This window comes from Schistocerca americana, chromosome 2 (genome assembly GCF_021461395.2).
Source record: "Schistocerca americana isolate TAMUIC-IGC-003095 chromosome 2, iqSchAmer2.1, whole genome shotgun sequence".
NCBI classification, from domain to species: domain Eukaryota; kingdom Metazoa; phylum Arthropoda; class Insecta; order Orthoptera; family Acrididae; genus Schistocerca; species Schistocerca americana.
In genome coordinates, this window is record NC_060120.1 from 557,377,933 (window position 1) to 557,401,238 (window position 23,306).

Here is a 23,306-nt window from a genome sequence, read left to right on the forward strand (position 1 = left end):
GGAGACAAGAAACTCAAATCCATTGAGACAGAAATTTAAACCATATGCAAGACTGTCTGTGAAAGACTCAGTATTAAGAGTGTGCATAAACTTATGGTCAGATCCTTCTATCGACCGTTAGGCTCACCTTCAGATGTAACCAAAAACTTTACAGACAATCTATGTCCACTAGTATATAAGTTCCCCAATCATACTGTCATCGACGGCCAGAGTGGCCGAGCGGTTCTTGGCGCTTCAGTCTGGAACCGTGCAACCGCTACGGTCGCAGATTCGAATCCTGCCTCGGGCATGGATGTGTGTGATGTCCTTAGGTTGGTTAGGTTTAATTAGTTCTTAGTTCTAGGGGACTGTTGACCTCAGAAGTTAAGTCCCATAGTGCTCAGAGCCACTTGAACCATATTGTCATCATTGGAGGAGACATTAAGTAACCAACCATTAATTTGGAAAAATATAGTTTTGTAAGTGGTGTGTGTGACAATGTATCTTTTAAAATGTCATAATAATTCCTATACTTGTCATGTTTTAGCCTTCCTATGGTTAATATGGGATAAGATGCTCTACCAAACCTCAGCAGTATTGGCCCCTAACACACTGACTGTGGCATATTTAACAAGATGATGGAAACTTTAACATGGTTTTGCTATTGGCCTAGCACTTGTGTAGCTCCCTCCATGATCTCCCAATAGAAAGAAGAGAAGACATATTTTTAATGTTTCACAACAGTTATTTAAGTTTTCCTTATATTATAAATGTGGTTGTAAAGCTATGAAATATTTATGTTTGTATATAATACCTTGAAATGTTTTATATATTAATTACATCAGCGTTTAACCTGCATAGAGGGCAATGTTATGCATCAATGATTTTTTTTAAAAAAAGGGTTTTTTAAATACAATTTTTTGTTAAATTTCAATATTCCTGCAAAGCTAGGAAATCTGCATCACTGTTTTATGTATAGTACTTAGCAAAATTTTTATACAGTATAATCTCATTAGCATGAACTTGTGGTTAACATGAAAAAAATATTGGTCCCGCCAGAAATACATTAGTTCTTATGGTATGTTTTATCGGTTAAGGCGAATTACGAACTCTGTTTCAGTTCCTACCGTAATTAAATTTCAGTGTAACATAAACTTCCGACCTTAGAGTATTCTAAAGTGTAATTTTTTTTCTGAAATGAATGTAGGAAATGTAGCTACAAAGCTAATTATACTTATTGTTGACTCTTTTTAACGTATTGTAGGTCGGTAGCCGCGATTATCACCTCAACAATCAGTGTATGCTGTACAGTGTAAGACATTCAATAATGTGTGCAGCAGCATTTAGGAATGTACTCAGTGCCAGATTTGACAGGTTTTCTCTTAGTCGTAGCCATATCGAGTTGGAATACTGAATAAAAACTACAGTTACAACCGGTACTGTAGCACGCGAAAATGGCAAAGAGGAAACAGACAGCTGTAAAGCTTAAGTTCGAGATGAAGTGGACCGTGGTACCAACAAAAAAGCAATTTCAGAGCAGTTTGGAATACCTAAATCTATTTTATCTACGATTTAATAATCGTCGAAATAGAGAAAAAATTATTAATGCTGTGGCATCAGGTTCTGGAAACAAATCTAAATGACTTCGTACCGCCAAGTATGAAGACATCTAGACGTTACTGCTGCTAGAATGGTTCAATCATATGCGTGCATCTAACATACCTTTAACTGGCCCTGTGATTCAGTCAAAAGCTAATGATATTGCTAAAGATATGGGCATCAAAGAATTCTGTTGTTCTGCTGGTTGGTTGTATTGGTTACAAAACAGACATTCAATTTCATCTGCACAAACTTGTGGTGAAGCAAATAAAGTTGATGAAGAAAGTGTGAACAGCTGGTTACATGAATTCAACTGAGTGAGGGAAAAGCACGCCTCATGTGATGTGTTCAACATGGATGAAACTTGATTTTTCTACAATCTTTTTCCAAATCACACCCTGGGGATAAAAGGTGATGTGTGTCACAGTGGAGATGGCAGTGACATGTTTTGTCCCTGGCTTATCGGTAAATTCGAGAAACCACACTGTTTTGAAAACATAAATATGGACACTTTACCTTGCATCTACTCTCACCACAAGAAAGCTTGGATCGATGGCACATCATTTCGCAAGTGGCTTCTTCATTTCAACGGTCGAATGGTTGCTCAAAATAGACATGTTCTTCTTACAATGGACAGATGTACTGCCCATAATGTTCATGATCTGAACCTGTTGTTGTTGTGGTCTTCAGTCCTGAGACTGGTTTGATGCAGCTCTCCATGCTACTCTATCCTGTGCAAGCTTTTTCATCTCCCAGTACCTACTGCAACCTACATCCTTCTGAATCTGCTTAGTGTATTCGTCTCTTGGTCTCCCTCTACGATTTTTAAACTCCACGCTGCCCTCCAATGCTAAATTTGTGATCCCTTGATGCCTCAAAACAAGTCCTACCAACCGATCCCTTCTTCTAGTCAAGTTGTGCCACAAACTTCTCTCCTCACCAATCCTATTCAATACCTCCTCATTAGTTACATGATCTACCCACTTCATCTTCAGCATTCTTCTGTAGCACCACATTTCGAAAGCTTCTATTCTCTTCTTGTCCAAACTAGTTATCGTCCATGTTTCACTTCCATACATGGCTACACTCCATACAAATACTTTCAGAAAAGACTTCCTGACACTTAAATCTATACTCGATGTTAACAAATTTCTCTTCTTCAGAAACGATTTCCTTGCCATTGCCAGTCTACATTTTATATCCTCTCTACCTCGACCATCATCAGTTATTTTGCTCCCTAAATAGCAAAACTCCTTTACTACTTTAAGTGTCTCATTTCCTAATCTAATTCCCTCAGCATCACCCGATTTAATTTGACTACATTCCATTATCCTTGTTTTGCTTTTGTTGGTGTTCATCTTATATCCTCCTTTCAAGACACTGTTCATTCCGTTCAATTGCTCTTCCAAGTCCTTTGCTGTCTCTGACAGAATTACAATGTCATCGGCGAACCTCAAAGTTTTTACTTCTTCTCCATTAATTTTAATACCTACTCTGAATTTTCCTTTTGTTTCCTTTACTGCTTGCTCAATATACAGATTGAATAACATCGGGGAGAGGCTACAACTCTGTCTCACTCCTTTCCCAACCACTGCTTCCCTTTCATGCCCCTCGACTCTTATAACTGCCCTCTGGTTTCTGTACAAATTGTAAATAGCCTTTCGCTCCCTGTATTTTACCCCTGCCACCTTCAGAATTTGAAAGAGAGTATTCCAGTTAACATTGTCAAAAGCTTTCTCTAAGTCAACAAATGCCAGAAACGTAGGTTTGCCTTTTCTTAATCTTTCTTCTAAGATAAGTCGTAAGGTTAGTATTGCCTCACGTGTCCCAACATTTCTACGGAATCCAAACTGATCTTCCCCAAGGTCCGCTTCTACCAGTTTTTCCATTCGTCTGTAAAGAATTCGCGTTAGTATTTTGCAGCTGTGACTTATTAAACTGATAGTTCGGTAACTTTCACATCTGTCAACACCTGCTTTCTTTGGGATTGGAATTATTATATTCTTCTTGAAGTCTGAGGGTATTTCACCTGTCTCATACATCTTGCTCACCAGATGGTAGAGTTTTGTCATGACTGGCTCTCCCACGGCCATCAGTAGTTCTAATGGAATGTTGTCTACTCCCGGGGCCTTGTTTCGACTCAGGTCTTTCAGTGCTCTGTCAAACTCTTCATGCAGTATCTTATCTCCCATTTTGTCTTCATCTACATCCTCTTCCATTTCCATAATATTGTCCTCAAGTACATCGCCCTTGTATAAACCCTCTATATACTCCTTCCACCTTTCTGCCTTCCCTTCTTTGCTTACAACTGGGTTGCCATCTGAGCTCTTCATATTCGTACAAGTGATTCTCTTCTCTCCAAAGGTCTCTTTAATTTTCCTGTAGGCAGTATCTATCTTACCCCTAGTGAGGTAAGCCTCTACATCCTTACATTTGTCCTCTAGCCATCCCTGCTTAGCCATTTTGCACTTCCTGTCGATCTCATTTTTGAGACGTTTGTATTCCTTTTTGCCTGCTTCACTTACTGCATTTTTATATTTTCTCCTTTCATTAATTAAATTCAATATTTCTTCTGTTACCCAAGGATTTCTATTAGCCCTCGTCTTTTTACCTACTTGATCATCTGCTGCCTTCACTACTTCATCCCTCAGAGCTACCCATTCTTCTTCTACTGTATTTCTTTCTCCCATTCCTGTCAATTGTTCCCTTATGCTCTCCCTCAAACTCTCTACAACCTCCGGTTCTTTCAGTTTATCCAGGTCCCACCTCCTTAAATTCCCACCTTTTTGCAGTTTCTTCAGTTTCAATCTGCAGTTCATAACCAATAGATTGTGGTCAGAATCCATATCTGCCCCTGGAAATGTCTTACAATTTAAAACCTGGTTCCTAAATCTCTGTCTTACCATTATATAATCTATCTGATACCTTTTAGTATCTCCAGGATTCTTCCAGGTATACAACCTTCTTTTATGATTCTTGAACAAAGTGTTCGCTATGATTAAGTTATGCTCTGTGCAAAATTCTACAAGGCGGCTTCCTCTTTCATTTCTTCCCCCCAATCCATATTCACCTACTATGTTTCCTTCTCTCCCTTTTCCTACTGACGAATTCCAGTCACCCATGACTATTAAATTTACGTCTCCCTTCACTACCTGAATAATTTCTTTTATCTCGTCATACATTTCATCAATTTCTTCATCATCTGCGGGGCTACTTGGCATAGAAACTTGTACTACTGTAGTAGGCATGGGCTTTGTGTCTATCTTGGCCACAATAATGCATTCACTATGCTGTTTGTAGTAGCTAACCCGCATCCTATTTTTTTTATTCATTATTAAACCTACTCCTGCATTACCCGTATTTGATTTTGTATTTATAACCCTGTAATCACCTGACCAAAAGTCTTGTTCCTCCTGTCACCGAACTTCACTAATTCCCAATATATCTAACTTTAACCTATCCATTTCCCTTTTTAAATTTTCTAATCTACCTGCCCGATTAAGGGATCTGACATTCCACGCTCCGATCCGTAGAATGCCAGTTTTCTTTCTCCTGATAACGACATCCTCTTGAGTAGTCCCCGCCCGGAGATCCGAATGGGGGACTATTTTACCTCCGGAATATTTTACCCAGAGGACGCCATCATCATTTAATCATACAGTAAAGCTGCATGTCCTCGGGAAAAATTACAGCTGTAGTTTCCCCTTGCTTTCAGCCGTTCGCAGTACCAGAACAGCAAGGCCGTTTTGGTTAATGTTACAAGGCCAGATCAGTCAATCATCCAGACTGTTGCCCCTGCAACTACTGAAAAGGCTGCTGCCCCTCTTCAGGAACCACACGTTTGTCTGGCCTCTCAACAGATACCCCTCCGTTATGGTTGCACCTACGGTACGGCCATCTGTATCGCTGAGGCACGGAAGCCTCCCCACCAACGGCAAGGTCCATGGTTCATGGGGGAGGGGAGGGGGGGGGGGGGTAGGTTACAAATACAAAATCAAATAGGGGTAATGCAGGAGTAGGTTTAGTAATGAATAAAAAAACAGGAGCGCCGGTAAGCTACTACAAACAACATAGTGAACGCATTATTGTAGCCAAGATAAACACGAAGCCCATGTCTACTGCAGTAGTTTATATGCCAACTAGCTACGCAGACGACGAAGAGATTGAAGAAATGTATGATGAGATACAGAAGAAGGCTGAAGATTAGATGGGTAGATCATATAACTAATGAGGAGGTACTGAATAGAATTGGGGAGGAGAGGAATTTGTGGCACCACTTGACTAGAAGAAGAGATCAGTTGGTAGGACATGTTCTGAGGCATCAAGCGGTCACCAATTTAGTAGTGGAGGGCAGCGTGGAGGGTAAAAATTGTAGAGGGAGACCAAAAGATGAATACACTAAGCAGATTCAGAAGGATGTAGGTTGCAATAGTTACTTGGAGATGAAGAAGCTTGCGCAGGATAGAGAGGGACCTGAAAAATTTACAATTTGCAATAAATGCAAATATAGATGTGAGTTCCATCTCAAAGTGCAATAACAATGCCGCTTCATAGAGAATTGTTTCCGGATGAACTATTTCATCACAGATAGTTTGCTAAAACTTCATTTTCTGCATGTAAATACCAAAAATGTACTCAGTTTTCAGTTATTGGTATTGCAAATCATCTATTGATGCCAAATTTCTAAAGATATTGTGCTTAATAATGTGTTTGCAAAATAAAAAATGCAAGAACACAAGTATCAGTTTGCTCAATGCTCTGTTGTTAGGTCAACTGTGTGGTCTGTATAAAAAACATGTCTTGTAATGCAATGTAGGACTCAACTGTGGGGCCTAGCATCTTAGAACAAAGCTATGAGTATGTTTGTCTGCTAGCTGAAGTTCAAAAGTTTGTATATTGTGGATGCTTTAATATGGCAGTTTTAGGTGGCAGGTGTTTTGAACTGTGGTTGCATCAAATAGAGGTAGAGATTGGGCCTGAAGTACCTCGTTTATGACACGGCTAACATCAGCAAGCAATTGCAGGTAGCTGTTATCAAATACTTTGCTTCGTGCCTGCCTCACTGTTTGTACTTTCATTTCGAAATGAATGAAGAAACTAACCATAACCCATCATAGAGACTGAGTACAACAATCAAAATACCAGAAAGGATTGGGTATCTGTTGTCATAGAAACACAGAACACAAGTTGTAGGCTGGCTGGCCTACGATTGCTCCTCTCCCCTCTGACATAATTCTAGTTTGTTTACAGTCATGGCCAACTGCTAGTTTTTAGTTCCTGCACTGAGACCGGGAAGGGGGGAACTTATCATATTCTGATCATGCCAAAACTCTTCCCGTAATGGGTCGCATGGCTATGAATGTCCACGAAAGGTTGAAACAAATATTCTGCAGATTTTCCAATCATTGAATTGGGTGGGAAAGGAAAAATCATGCCGAGAAACACATTAAGGCAGAGGTGTGAAAATGGTGCTGTTTCTCAACAGAAACAAGTGTTTGTTGAAAGCACAAGTACAGCCAAAAGAAAAAGATAAGTAAAGACCATTTCGGGGGAGGTGGGGGGTGGGGGACACACAACTGTTGAAGTGTTTCAAAACCAAACATTCCAGTCAAAAAGCTCCAAAATCATCCTTTTCTTCTCAGTCAATTTCAAAGCATTAAGTCTTTGTCTTCAGGCATGGAGCATGACAACGTTTTAAATTTGTGTCTGTCTTCATAAACAAAAAAATTAAGATGATGCGAATTTTGCTAAAAACAGATGCCACATTTCCATGTCCCTGTCAATAAAGCTATTCTGTTTATCTGAGGTAGGACCAATGGTCCTAATATTGAAATATGCTATTATCTGATTTACCTTGTTTTAAAACTCCACTGTAAAATGAAAGAAAGAATGATGTTAAAATTTTACTGGACACAGAAGCTCAAATCACTAAACGGAATGCATGAACATTTCATGAATTATTTTTTAAAAATTCATGTTACCAAATTTTCTACTGACTAGGTGCACAAACATTCACAATTTTCCAGCAAACAGCATTATTTTGTGCAATCATCCTGAAATACGTAATTACAAACTATCACTGTTCTCTTGAGACCAGTCCTTGCTTTTGTTCCACTTATTATCTTGAATAGTATATGATATATACACACACACTTCAATAGATATTATACCATAAATTACAACAGAGGCAACAATAAATTACAGTGTAACATTATTCATCAATGTCAGTTGTATAAATAGCATAACATTTTTTGAATGCAACTGCAGACAAAAGTCACATGTTGCATCGAGTTCCCTCAAAGCACTGCAGTAAAGCAATAAGAAATCCTTGCTGCCAACTTCGCCATGTTCTATTTCAGGCCTCTTCCATTGTTTTAAAATAGTTTGAAACGAGATGCAATGATATTTTAACTGCAACCTGCATCTCAGTATTTGATGTAGAAATCTGGAAATAAATGTATAAAAAACCAACAGGATAATATGGACAAGATAAGAAAATTCTATGAATTAATTTAACTCACCAAATGTGAAATTGTCCTGGCTCAGATGTTTTTTACTGCATTTCATAATCATCAAACTGCAATAAACAGAGAATCCTATTAAAATGTGCAACAGGAAACATAATCCATAAATGGAACACACACTATATGTAGAAAATCTTAATAATTAGCACAAAAAGCATGCAGGAATAAGCACAGCATATTCCATGAAAAATATATTCCTAAAACATAACATTTCATTCAGAAATTTAATAGGAAAATAACTTATATGGCAACAAAAGTGTACTATACCAATCTCTTTACAGACCTTCAAGCATTCATCCTGCCATAAGGGGTACAACATATTGCCTAATTAACATTTAAACACAAGAAATAATGAAATAAATGTATATTTCTAACAAACTAAGTTACTGAAAGCCTCTCCAGTTTCATACGAGTTAAAAGTTTATTTCACTTTCTGCGCAACCCACCCATCATTTTGGACGACAATGGGCAGACTCATACAGTGCGAGCTGTGGCTGCTCTGTTCGGTCAGTGGGACCGGGAAGTACTGTACTATGCACCATACTACACGGACTTAAGTCCTTGTGACTTTGATTTGATTCTGAAGATGAAGGAACCACTTTGTGGCATTCACTTCAGAACTGCTCCAGAGATTCGACAGGCAGTAGACCGCTCCATTCGCACTATCAACAGAACAGGCTCTGCTAACGGTACACTACGCCTTCCACATTTCTGGCAATGAGTTCTACACAATGCTTGTGACTACTCTGAATGGCAGTAACAGGTGCAAACATGCAACTCTTTTGTGTGGGTTGTGAATAAATAGTTGCCACTATTTAAGTTACAACCCTCGTACTTCTGCAAGTATTTGACAATGCTGAAAACATTTTTCCACTCCGATGTTGGTACTTCAGGAACAGGGTTCCAGATGGATTCAACAAATTCTCGAGGTGATGAAAATCATTGTCTGCACAACTGTTTGTTTGGCATAAAGGAACAATAAGAAGTCTTTAGGCAATGAAGCGGGTAAATACTGGCAATGAAGCATTAGTTTGATGTTCTCCTCCCTCAGATAATCATCTGTTTGAAAGCTGTGACTGTCACAACAAAGAATGATTTAATGATGTGACTCTCCTGTCTCCCCTCCCCCTCCCCCTCCTCCCCCCCCCCCCCCCTTGAGTCCATCACTGACCTCTGGCAAACAAGTTGCTGTACATCATTTGACATAAATTCTTCTTTGATTCTTTACAGCAACGTCCGGTGTAACCACAGAAACAAGCGGTCATTTTCTTGGAAGGAACAAACAAATGTGAACAAACCAGTGTTGTTGGGTTTGCTTCACCCTGGAACACACAAACAACTAATAGCTGCTCAGTTTCCAGTTTGTAAAGATATATGCAATATTCACATCATGTTAAGAGGTCCTATACCGATTTAGCATTTTCTCAGTTGGATTTCTGAGCATTTCCTTCCACCAATTGATACGAGTCTATTCATAGGTTTTAGTTAAGTTTTGTGGTATCCATCATGAAGTGACCTTTTCCACAACTAAATGTTTATGCAATAACAAATTTATTGCAGTCTTCAATATGTGTATCCTCTTCAATCATGTTGCGTACAGTATCTATGTTTTTTGGAACAACAGTTGATTCTGGTTGACCTCCACAAAATTCATCATTGAGGGAAGCGTGACGGAATGAAATTCTGTAAACCAACTGCAAATGGGCTTTTCAGAAAGTGAATGTTTGCCGAAACTTGAACAAAGTGATCTGAGTCCTGTTGAGCTAACCTGCATATATATATATATGTATATAAAAAAATCATGCAAGAAAACACTTCAGATCCACTTCCCATTTTTCACAATTCTGTTTCTGCACATAAACTATTCAGACACTCTCTGAACTATCATTGTTTTAACAATAACAAATGACAAATTTCAAAACAATAATAAATGTCACATCTTGACAGTGATCATTTGTAAAAACTTTCACGGTGACCCTCACATTTGGTTGTTGTACTGATTGTGGGAAATAGTGCCATTTCCTCAGTATAGCAGCAGTTTCGGTACTTCCCTGAAGTCGAGGAGGATGCAAAACTTTACATAACATTTTGAAAATAGAAGCCCCATTCTTTCCCCATTACTTATATAATCCTAATCAAGACGCAGAGAAACCACAGTTAAATACCCAAGGCAGTATCAGTTGCTGATCATTTGGACACTCCACTCTTCCCTCACCACCCAAATTTAGACCAATACCTGTCCAACAGCCCTCTCCAAATCCAACAAGGGCATCAGCTCCCCCTGCTGCACAACTTAACCATAACAGAAGTTTATCTTTCGTCTATCAACAAACGAGACCTGTGATGGAATGCTGAGATGACATTCACTTTTATACACCAGAGGAATTGCAGCAGACCATGATAAAAATGGCCATGTTGCACTGAAGGCATGCCAATTTACACCTCATCAATTTCTACGCTATGCTATGCATCAATTTCTCGACCTCCGCTATCGGGTGGAGAAATGTAGGGTCCCCCTGAATCGGTCAGGTGTGCACTACACGCAGGAAGCGGCTACAAGGGTAGCGGAGTACGTGTGGAGTGCACATGTGGGTTTTTTAGGTTAGAGAATTCCCTCCCTTGGCCCAACAAGATGCCTCCTGAGACGCGACAAGGTAGGAGTAGGCAAAATGCAACAGGGAATAACAATATTAATCTGCTAATAGTAAACTGCAGGAGTGTCTATAGAAAGGTCCCAGAACTGCTCTCATTAATAAACGGTCACAATGCCCACATAGTACTACGGACAGAAAATTGGCTGAAACCAGACGTAAACAGTAATGAAATCCAAAACTCAGATTGGAATGTATACCACTCAGTAGCTCGATACGGGCTTTTGTTGAAGTATACCTTCACCAAAGAGTCAAGCAGTATGTTGCTCCCTCCTACATATATCTCGCGAAGAGACCATGAGGATAAAATCAGAGAGATTAGAGCCCACACAGAGGCATACCGACAATCCTTCTTTCCACGAACAATACGAGACTGGAATAGAAGGGAGAACCGATAGAGGTACTCAAGGTACCCTCCGGCACACACCGTCAGGTGGCTTGCGGAGTATGGATGTAGATGTAGATGTAGATGTAGATCTGTGGGCACAACTGAGATGTTGAGAAAAGAAATATATATATATATATATATATATATATATATATATATATATATATATATATATATATATATATATATATATATATATATATATATAATGGAAGGAAACATTCCACGTGGGAAAAATTATATATAAAAACAAAGATGAGGTGACTTACCGAACAAAAGCGCTGGCAGGTCGATAGACACACAAACAAACACAAACATACACACAAAATTCAAGCTTTCGCAACAAACTGTTGCCTCATCAGGAAAGAGGGAAGGAGAGGGGGAGACGAAAGGAAGTGGGTTTTAAGGGAGAGGGTAAGGAGTCATTCCAATCCCGGGAGCGGAAAGACTTACCTTAGGGGGAAAAAAGGACAGGTATACACTCGCACACACGCACATATCCATCCACACATACAGACACAAGCAGACATATTGTGTTTGTTTGTGTGTCTATCGACCTGCCAGCGCTTTTGTTCGGTAAGTCACCTCATCTTTGTTTATATATATATATATATATATATAATATATATAAGAGGGAAACATTCCATGTAGGAAAAATATATCTTATAATAGAGGGAAACATTCCACGTAGGAAAAATATGTCTGCTTGTGTCTGTATATGTGTGGATGGATATGTGTGTGTGTGTGTGCGAGTGTATACCCGTCCTTTTTTCCCCCTAAGGTAAGTCTTTCCGCTCCCGGGATTGGAGTGACTCCTTACCCTCTCCCTTAAAACCCACTTCCTTTCGTCTTTCCCTCTCCTTCTCTCTTTCCTGATGAGGCAACAGTTTGTTGCGAAAGCTTGAATATTGTGTGTATGTTTGTGTTTGTTTGTGTGTCTGTCAACCTGCCAGCACTTATATATATATACGACAGAACAGACACCACTCAAATATATACATTTCTGTAAAAGAGATTCCTACAGGAATCAATAATTTATGAGTAGGAGGTTAATGAAAAAGAGATGCTCCACTGCAAGTGCAATAAATTGGAAATTTGAGTCAGTTAGGGACAGTGTCCAGATGGCCGAAGTGGTTAAGGCAACCATTCATGAAAAGCGGTAAACCTGGGTTCAAGTCTCGGTCCAGCACAAATTTCCATCTTTTGCCATTGCATTACCACAATGTTTTGTACGGCTGGAAGTCAGAAATTCCAGCTCTCTATTTCATATAGACAAGAAAATGTCACTTTCTGCAATGGAAAAGAGAAAAATCATGAAATTCCAATGTAAAATAGTTGTCCCCTCCAAAAACATTGGCACATTCTCAACTTCTATGGTGTTCAACATGTAGTTATAGAGTTAACAATTTGGAAAGCCTGTTGGTATAGCTGCATAATAAAATTTCAAAACGGGGAGACAAAAGGAAGTCTTAGTTCAGTCCTAGACTGTTGAGAGGCAAATTTGGTGGTAGCTTTGGAGGTTTACCACACACATCTAGTCAAATGAAGCGTGCGCACGAATAACGCTGTATGGCACATTTTGACATTTCGTAGAATCGCGTGGAATAATGCTGTATACGGCAGTTTACATCGCCTGCTGTTATAACTGACATGTTCACCGTCTGAGGGCAGCACTAAACAGTGATGAGACGCGCACAGTTTTCGTGCCTCTGCGCGAACAATGCTGGATGTTACAAGAATGGCGGAGTGCAGCAAGGTGACACTTACCGCAAGCGGTTTGAAACGTGCAAATAATGCACGGAAAAGGAAAATTAACATTGGTAGTTGACAGGATAATAAGAGGAAAAGGCGTCATGATGCTGGACTGGAACATAAATCATGAAAAGGAAAGGTAGTTCCTGAGAAACAGCCTCCAACACAGGTGAGTGGAATAATGCTGTATGGGTTTTGTAAAAAGGTGTATGTCTATAGAGAAGCATATGTGTCCTGTAAAGCGGCGACGTCCCTGTAGAGTACATGGCTCTAATGACATGTTATGTGTATCTTCTGAAAACATTACAGTAAAAGTATGTAACGTGAATGAAATTAACTACAGTTCTGTAGTTATCATTGACGAAAAAATAGAATACTCAGTCTGAGTAATGCTACATTATGAAAAGAGAATTTGAAATTTGATAATCTGTTAGAATATTAGGTAGTAATAGTGATTGTTTTTGTGATTCAGGATCGTGTATGTAATGCAGAAGTGTGCTCAAAAGAAGGATGCAAGGACATAAACCTGGAAATGAAGTTAAAGCTGTATGAAGAAAATCATGCCATAACATACGATAAGCAGTCCATATACTTAATAAAATCCATGGAAATAGGCGAGCCAGCCAGGCGCAAGAGAGGTAAGACAGACGATACTACACGGAAACAAGCTACTTTCAAATACAAAGTTTACTCAAAAGAAGTGTGTCAAAAAACATTGCTTGACATATTCTCCATCACCCAGCGACGAATGCAGACTCTACAACATAAAAGTAAAAGGTGGAATAACCACTCTTAAAGACGGTAGAGGAAAACATTGCAATAGGCCACATACCATTTCAAATAACGACAGGGCTCTTATTCGACAACACATATCGAGTTTCCCAAAGCAGATGAGCCATTACAGCAGGAATAAATCCTCAAAAGAATGTCTGCACCCCGATCTCAACCTCTGTAGAATGTATCGGTTGTTTACCAAAAAGTTTCCTGATAAGTCAATAAGCAGGTCATACTATCAAAGTGTGTTTCAAACAAGATTTTAATCAGCATTTCAGAACACCTAGATCAGATACTTGAAGACTGTGTGATTTGTTGTTTAACAAAATGATTGCAGCTTCAGATGAAATAGAACTGCACAAGATCGAAATTGAGAGTCAGTTGCACCATTCAAGGTCAGACCAAGCATACAAAGCCCTAAAAAACGATACGGAAATGGCTAAGAGGAATAACAATATACATGTTATTTGTGTTGACCTAAAACAGGTTTTACTTTGTCCTACATTGACTCATTCCATGGTATTCTACAAGAGACAGCCGTCGTCGTATAATTTCACGATTCATGACTTTGGTACTGGAAACATCACCCTAAATTTGTGGGATGAATCCACCGCAAGAAGAGGTTCAGCCGAAATAGTTTCCTGTCTGCTTAAATTTGTGACACACAATTACGATACGCTTGAAGAAGATTTGAAATGAAAACTGATTGTTTGGTCTGACCACTGTGTTGGGCAGAACAACAACTGGAGAGCTGTTCAGCTGCAAGTACTTTACAGAAATACATCAGAAGTTTTTATGTTCAGGTCACAGTTTCCTACCTTGTGACAAGGATTTTGCAGTCATCGAGAAAAGAAAGAAAGTGTCAAAAGTTATGGTTCCTTCAGAATGGAAGGCCTTTGTCGATTCTTCAAAACAGACCATTCACGAGATGATGATGGAAGACTTCAAGGACATAGGATCCATCGAGTTGCTTTTGAAGAAGCCGCATGCTTTAAAAATAACCGATGTACTTTGGTTGAAGCTGTGTAGTGACGATCCTCAAGGTTTAAGTGTGCGCCGTACTCACAATGTGCTTCGCCCATGGGAAAGACACTGTATTGTAAAGCATGGTTGTGAACATCAAGTAAAAAATTGTCCATTGCCTTCTGAATTCCGGTTGCTCTATAATGGGACACTGAAAGCTCATAAGGAGAAGAAAAGGGATCTATTGGACATGACAAAATATATGGAACCAAAATACAGGCAGTTTTATGAAAACCTGGAGTGTGACAACTGACTCTGATGTACTAGATTTGAGCCTGAACTTGATAAACTAATGTTGTATTTTTTTTTAAGATCAAGCTATTCAGTTTACAATAAATATTATTTAGTATCTTGTTTTAAATCTCTTACTTACTATTTTTGGATTCTAGTCACCTTATAATTACAGCAGAGGGCTGGCTGATCTGGAATAACACTGTATATCCATTGCCATACAACGTTATTCCATTTTAAAACTTACTTATTATCAAAAAATCCGTGCTTAGTGCAATTTTAAAACCAGAAATTAGTATTTTCCACAGTCTGTATGCACAAACAATACATATCTGCTATTGCTCTGGAACTAACAGTTTTTGTCAATTTCCCAACAACTGCAAAATGTGCCGTACAGCATTATTCGTGCACATGCTTCAAATATTGGGGCTGGGATACACTTAACTATTTGGCCATGATAAGTTGACCCTGACAGTTGGGAACAGCAGGAGGCATGTCTCGCCTCCACCTTAAGATTGTCAAGGAGAGAAGAGCAGTGAGGTGAGGGCAACACTGACTTCTTCCTGCAGTGCTGGCACCATTACTCACATTTTGAACTTCTTTGAAAAAAAAAGAGGGGACCCTTGTGGGAAAAATTGTGGCATTTCGAAACAAATGAATATCTTCCAACCAGTGGCAATTTTCTTCACTAATGGCAGCATCTGCGTATGATGTGGTGGTCCAGGAAGACAATTAGCAGAAATTGGGATAAAGACTGTAAGACAAAAGAGAATATTGGAAGAGGCTCTGTGAATGAACTGGCTAAGCAGAAACGTTTTATGAAGAAGAAGAAGAAGAAGAAGAAGAAGAAGAAGAAGAAGAAGAGCGCCAGTAAAAAGGTTCAACTTATTGTGGTCAAACATTACACGAACAACTCAAAAATGTAGCTTCCAGAAAATTATGAAAGTCAGCATTAAAACAGAGAGGCACAAATGTAATAAAAGAAAGCAAACCCGAGTCTTCTAGATGAGATCAAAGTCTAATACAAATCTTTTCTTTGTCTCTTCTTTGAGAGGTATTGATCAACTGTATATTTTACTGTTTATTCTTGTTGATATCCACAAGGACATTTTCAGTTCTGTTTCTTTTCCAATTTCAGATTTTTAATTTTCAGTGTTAACCTAACATTATTAGTATATGAATAAAAATATAAAAAAAAAAAAAACATTTTACAGTTTTGTTTCCTTTCTCATTTCATGCATTGAATTTAAACATGCACAGATGTGATTTCCATACATTAACTCAGAAAGATGACATTCTTCATCATATCAATAAAATAGGAAGACACACTTTGCTTACCATAACGAACCGTACTTCCCTTTTAGGTATCAAAGTAATCTACCTTCGAAAACATCTTACAGCATAACTGTCACTTCTCTGAGATAGAATATATTTTGTGCATCTCCTTTTTGGTGCATCGCATTTCATCAAACTAACCACATCGGCTACATTTAAAAAAAAAAAAAAAAAAAAAAAAAAAAAAAAAAAAAAAAAAAAAAAAAAAAAAAAAAAAATATGATGGTTGTAGGATATTGCCCCTTCTTGAATAAATTTCTGCAGATGCCCCTGGTCTGGGTGTAATCTGAATATTATTAAGCTGTATATGTGAGTTAGTCTACTGGAGTATAGCTAGTTGATTGAAGAGTATCTCAGTATCATTTTCATATTGGAAAATAATGTTCATTCACAACTGACTTTGCATTTGTCATTAATATTATGTTAAACTAAATAAAATAAACCGATGCATGGAGCCAAACAGTCCACAACTCTCAAAAAAATAATAATATCACTAACACCATATTGATGATATAATGCAAAATGTTTTTTGTTGTTTCCTGTTTACATATGCCTGCAAGAGTTTTGATGTAGGCTACTACAAAAACAGATTACACTGAAAACTGTAGTATGCAGTTCCTGGAACCGGATATAAAAAACATACCATTTCGTTGTACTGCATGACATGCTTTCTTATAGCTGATGTATCAACCCAAGTAACAAAATCTTGAAGATTTCTGGAAAATACAAATGAAAATAAACTGTGAAATAGCACATTAAACCTGTAATTGTTTACGCATTTCTTGTAATATCAACAACTTGACAATGTTAAAGCTGTAAAATAAACACAAAATTTTAATTTTAGGAGCAAAACATTTGCTTGTAAGCTGAAAAGTTCTTCTGTAAGTACAGTTTAGATACTCCTATTGCAGTGTTCACAATATATTATTTGTTTTATGAAACAATACAAAGATAGACATAACAGGAATGTGGACTGTGATTTAAGTTAGCGAAGAGACCATTAATTGCAAAAACCCAATCATAATTACACAAATGACTTCCTGTGTAACACTTACATCAAGGAAAATACACAAAACTAGCAACCAGAACTCCACAGCAAAATTATTTATTTGTCAAAGTCTTCAATCTTTTGCCTAGTTTGATGATGGATACCATCTATTTATTACAACAAATTTAACCTTCTGCATACCAAGTGGTGTACTGCAAGATTGTAACATAACTATTTTATTATTTCTAGCTATTTGAAATAGTTTATAGTTTTCAGACTATGTGAAATTGTTAAACTGTCCCCACTAAACATTATTATTGTTGAATTTTTAAAGTAAATTTATCATATAATAAATAACAACTGAAATGTTTATTGAGGACCTTCGGTACCCTGCTTGGGATTCTGCATGATGAGAAAATGCCCGTGTGTAAATACACACTGTAGAAAGTACTGCAAATAACAGAAGTAGAAACAGACATGGAGAGAGTCATGTGAAGTGTGTGTGTTTAGGAATAGAAGAAAACATGGAAGAAAACAACAATTGAAGATGTTATCGAAGGAAGGGACGACGACGAAGTGACTGATGAGATTCAAATGCCGGAGAGACCTACGTACACCGGCGAAAATGGAATGATACAGCAATCAATATCCAAAAACCTAGCAGGTTTCAAAACCAAGACATTCTGTCTACATCTAGTGGTCTCAGAATGACTCTGAGTGTGTCTTTGTTTATGGAGACTTTCATGTTGTTCATTACACCTAAAGTAGTGGACAATCTCATGAAATACAGAAACCAAAAGGGGGAGAGAACAAGAAATTTATGGAATGCCACTCTTCCTTCTAACAAACATCAGTGTATCCCAAAAAGTTCGGAATAAATGTCCAGTTTCGTAGGGCTCCTTGTAACTATGGGAGCACTAAAAGCTAAAAGAAAACCACATTCTATGTTATGTCCCATGGACCGCATGTACTGTAGGAAAATAATACCAGCCTAATTTATAAGAAATACGTTTCCTGAACTTTTTCTTACATCAGATTCTGCGGCGTGGTCACTAAAGAGGAAGCAAGATAAATGGAAATTTTTTTTTTGCATTTCCAGAAATATTAACAATTTTTGCACAGGAAAGCTTTGTACACTATTATCCAGGTAGTCATTTACTAATGGATGAGCAATTGGTCTCCTTCTGTGGTAAATGCCCACTTAGGGTTTATATAAAGTCCAAACCAGCTAAATACGACATGAAAATCTGAGCCCTCTGTGATGTCGAAACTTTGTATATTTTCAACTTGCAGGTACGCACTGGGAAAGAAGGACCCATGGAAAAGAATCAAGGTGCTAGAGTTGTAATGCACCTTACCTCTCCTTTAGGAACTGCATATGGTATTACAATGGACAATTCTTTTACAAGTGTTCCAGCTGCACAGGAACTCTTGTGGCAAAGGCTAACTTTGACCGGTACTCCTAGAAAACACAAGTCTAAAATACCATCTGAACCTCAACAAACGTAATTGAAATCACAATTTTAAACATTGAAATCACATTTTGGAGAAGATTACTGGTGCTTTTTGTACACATTTTCCAGAGACAGCTTTTTCTGCATTTCTCTGGGATTTCATTAGTAGTATTTCCTCTGCACATTCTAACTTAGTGCTTCTTTCACTTTTCTGATTTATGTGGGCATACAGCTGCTTCTTCACTGACTGGCTTTCTCGCTCCTGTCCCTTTGCTGTTTACCATTTATGAGTTTGTTTGCCAGTTGAAGAATGAAGACATTCCCCTTCAGGTTATTTTTAGTTAAGTGAGAGGAGATAATACACACATATAACTGCTGCCACATCTCAGATATTGTAAAAGATGCATCAGCCATTTGCTGCAAGGAACCATGTCAACATCATAGTTTTCAGCGATCTAGGAGGTAACAGTTTCTGGTTTCTCCTTAACTTATTTATTCATTGGTACTTCAGCATATAGAATAGTGACATTCTACTTCTTCTCCCCTTGGTACGCTGACAGAGTGCACTCTGACCTATTAGTATTTTTCATGGTGGAGGTGGAATTTTAGTCAGAATTATTGTTTTTCAAACAGTTGGGGACGGAGAGTGACAACAAAGACAATTTTGTACCAACTTGTTCCATGTTTCATAAAAGACGAGTGAATTTGTCAGCAAGAATGCACTGAGTTTGGGTGATTTCTCACCAATAGGTAGGAACTTGATAAATTTGTGATATCCATCTCTTGCAATTTTATTATTAATAAAATTAAGCCCCAAGAATGTGACAAAGGTCATCCTATGTAATACTTCCAGCACAAAAAGCTATGATACCAATCATTGCCTCCAATTCTTCCAATGATGCAGTCCAAGTAGTGTTTTTTGAATTTATTCGGAGTATTTGATTCTGTGGGTTTTTTTTTCCGTTTTACAATATGTAGCACTGATTCATCAGAAAGAAGTTAGAAGACACTGATAGTGAAGTCATACAAATGGTGGCAGACACATGCAGTGGGTCACCCTCTCTCCTTCAGGACATTCAAAGCAGCCCTCTTTCCAGGTGACAGAGTGTTAGCAAACCTTCAGTTCGATTCTATCTCTAGCTGCCATCTTCACTGCTATGCCCTCTAGCTCCTGAGAATGTTGTGGAAAGAACTAAGATGGGGAGACATCTACTGACTATTACTCCTCCTCAGCCTTACTATCTTCACTGTCAGTTGTCTCTGGCAGAAAATCACCATCTAAATTCAATAAGTCAGTTTCTGATTCAGTATCTGCGTTCTCTAAAAATGAAAAATCTCTCCATGAATAAGACCCCACTGGCACAACATAATTGAAAACATCTGTTACAGGCAGAAAACTGCTGCCTACCTGATGAGGCAAATAACAACTGTGACACATGAAACAAGACTGAAAATTTATATTAAAATGACCAGTATGAAAACCTTTGCGACAACCTGTACTTCATAATTTGAGGAACCGATTGCTGAAAAACTAAAATGCTTGGACAACGTAGTAATAAGCATCCCTGGTACAGAGAAACAACTGAAGGACTTGAAAACAAAGTCACCAGGTCCAGATGGAATCCCAGTTTGGTTTTTCAAATAGTACTCTATGACACTGGCCCCTTACCTAGCTTGCATTTATCATGGATCTCTCACCCAGTGTAAAGTCCCAGGCAACTGGAAAAGAGTGCAGGTGACTCCTATGTATAAGATGGGCAAAAGAACGGTCCCACATAATTGCGGACCTGCATCCCTTACATCGGTTTACTGCAGAATCCTTGAACATATTCTCAGTTAGAACATAATAAATTTCCTTGAGACTGAGAAGCTTATGCCCACGAATAAGAAGGCTTTTGTTAAGCATCACTCATGTGAATCCCAGCTTGCCTCTTTCTCACGATATATTGCAAACCATGGATGAAGGGCAACAGGCAGATTCCGTATTTCTAGATATTTGGAAAGTGTTTGACACAATGCCCCACTGCAGGCTGTTAATGAAGGTATGAGCTATGAAACAGGTTCACAGATACGTGAGTGGCTTGAAGACTTCTTAAGGTATAGAACCCAGTATGTTGACCTCAATGGCGATTCTTCATCAGGTACAAGGGTATCATCAGGAGTGCCCCAGGGAAGTGTGATACGACCATAGACGTCGTTTTTATAAAATGTACTAATCTGGCAAACTTCGGAATTATGCCCTGGTCACAGCACCTTAGTAAAAAACTTAAAGAGCTCAGTAATCTTGCTCTCAAGTGTCGAAGCTTATCCAATCGTCGAACACATAAAACCATCTCCTCCCTGCAGAGGTACTTGATGTGAATCTTAAGGTTTTGGCAGCGCAAAGACTGTTCCTCTGTGAGGAGGATATGGTTTTATGTGTTCGATGATTGGATAAGCTTCGACACTTGAGAGCGAGATTACTGAGCTCTTAAAGTTTTTTACTAAGGTGCCGTGACCAGGGCATAATTCTGAAGTTTGCCAGATTAGTACATTTTATAAAAACGATGTCTATGAATAAGATTTTAACAAAAGCTGGCTCTGCTATTGTTAAAGAGAGGATCCACTTTACTCGCCAAAAATTAGACCTGGTTTCTGAAGAACTGTATTGCCTGCACCTGAAGATGTCTGTGGAGATACCCTATGATTCTTGGAATTGGATTGATGGTACAACTTGGGCCAAATCAGACTGGATCCGTGAGGAGGCCACATCCCGACAGACTGCAAAATTTAGTCGACTGAAGATGACATCGCAGTGAGAAACTGTTATTCGACGCCCTGTTATTAATATGACAGGTAGAGATTTGGACGATGCTACGATGATGGTTTTGAGTAAGGGACTGAATTTTGCACCCACTCCACAGGTTCTGCCATTGCCTTCGTTTATCAGCGCCATTGAAGAAGCTGTTCAACCACTTCCCTCTGATTCAGCAGAGGAAATAAGACGTGAAACATGCCGTGCAATTATGAAGGCTCGCCCACAAAGAAGCAATATATCTGTGGCAGAGAGGGCTGCTCTACGCAAGCTTCGCCTGGATACTCAGACGGTGGTACTCCCAGCAGATAAAGGTAATGCTACTGTTTTATTGTCTAGGGACGAATACCATGATAAAATGTACAATTTATTGAGTGACAGCATGTACCGGAAGATCAGCAGGGATCCCACTAACCGAGTGGCGAAGAAAACTGTTTCGCTCCTGAGTGATTCTCCCTTTCCACCAGAAGTTGTTCGGAGATTGAAACCAAGTGGTCCGGTGCCTCCTAGACTTTATGGTCTACCAAAGGTCCACAAGAAAGATGTTCCTCTATGCCCCATAGTGAGTAACATAGGCTCTCCGACCTATGACGTTGCCAAACATCTGGCATCATTGTTGAGGCCTCTTGTAGGAAAATGTACTCACCACATAAGAAACTTGGCTGACTTCATTAGTAAACTGAAATCATTGAAAATGAACCCGTCTGATATATTAGTTAGTTTTGATGTGGTGGCTTTATTTACAAAGGTTCCCCTTCCAGAATCTCTACAACTTATTGAAAGAAGTTTTGACAAAGAGATTTCAGCTTTATTTAAACATGTTCTGACCTCCATGTATTTCTTATTTAACAATGAATTTTTTGAACAGATGGACGGAGTCGCCATGGGTAGTCCCTTATCCCCTCTGGTGGCCAGTTTATTTATGGAGGACTTCGAGGAGAAGGCGCTTGAATCTGCCGACTTGAAACCCACGGTATTCTGGAGGTATGTTGATGACACCTTTGTAGTTTTGCCCCATGGTGAAGACAACTTGCAAGACTTCTTAAGACATCTGAACTCCCTCCACGATGAAATAAAGTTCACAATGGAAATTGAAAAGGAGGGATGCCTTCCATTCTTGGATGTTTCGGTTCGGCGCAGAGATGATGGCACTTTGGGACATTAAGTGTATAGGTAGCCGACACACACCGATCTGTATTTACGTGCGAATAGCTGCCACCATCCTGACCAGACAATGAGTGTTCTCCGAACTTTGACTCACAGAGTGCATATTATTTCTGACGAAAGCAGTCTGCAAGATGAACTTTCCCACTAACAAAGAGTGTTTGAAGACAATGGGTACTCTCCACAACAAATACAGAGGGCACTAAAATGAAACCAAAAGAGGCCACAAAGAAAGTAGAAGAAGATGAAGAAACCTTTAAATCGATGGCCTTCCTGCCATACGTGGGTAGCCTCTCATCAAAAATAGGACGCATTCTCGGCAGACACAAAATAAAAGTGATTTTTAGTCCTCCACCTAAGACAGCTGCACTCGTGGGCTCCATCAAAGATGATTTGCTGCTCCGAAAATCTGGAGTTTACAAAATTCCATGTGAATGTGGCCTCTCTTACATCGGACAAACAACTCGTACTGTCCAAGAAAGATGTACAGGACATCAGAGGTACACAAGACTTTTACAACCTAACAAGTCGACCGTGGCAGAGCACTGTATTGATAATGGTCACAGTATGTTGTATGACAACGACGAAATTTTGGCAACTACATCGTCATTTTGGGACTCGATAGTAAAGGAGGCAATTGAAATTCGCTT

At 38.8% G+C, this 23,306-nt stretch overlaps 1 protein-coding gene across 1 annotated transcript in view; it reads right to left on the bottom strand.

Moving 5' to 3' along the window:
* Positions 1–7,468: 7,468 nt before the first annotated feature.
* Positions 7,469–23,306, bottom strand: part of LOC124594934 (U3 small nucleolar ribonucleoprotein protein IMP3) — an 85,711-nt gene continuing 69,873 nt past the window's right edge. Inside the window, exons 4-6 of the mRNA XM_047133433.1 lie at positions 16,900–16,972; positions 8,100–8,155; positions 7,469–8,023 (exon numbers count right to left, since the gene is read on the bottom strand). Of these exons, the coding sequence (XP_046989389.1) occupies positions 8,132–8,155; positions 16,900–16,972 (97 nt within the window). The 3' untranslated portion in view covers positions 7,469–8,023; positions 8,100–8,131. The remainder of the gene's footprint in view (positions 8,024–8,099; positions 8,156–16,899; positions 16,973–23,306) is intronic.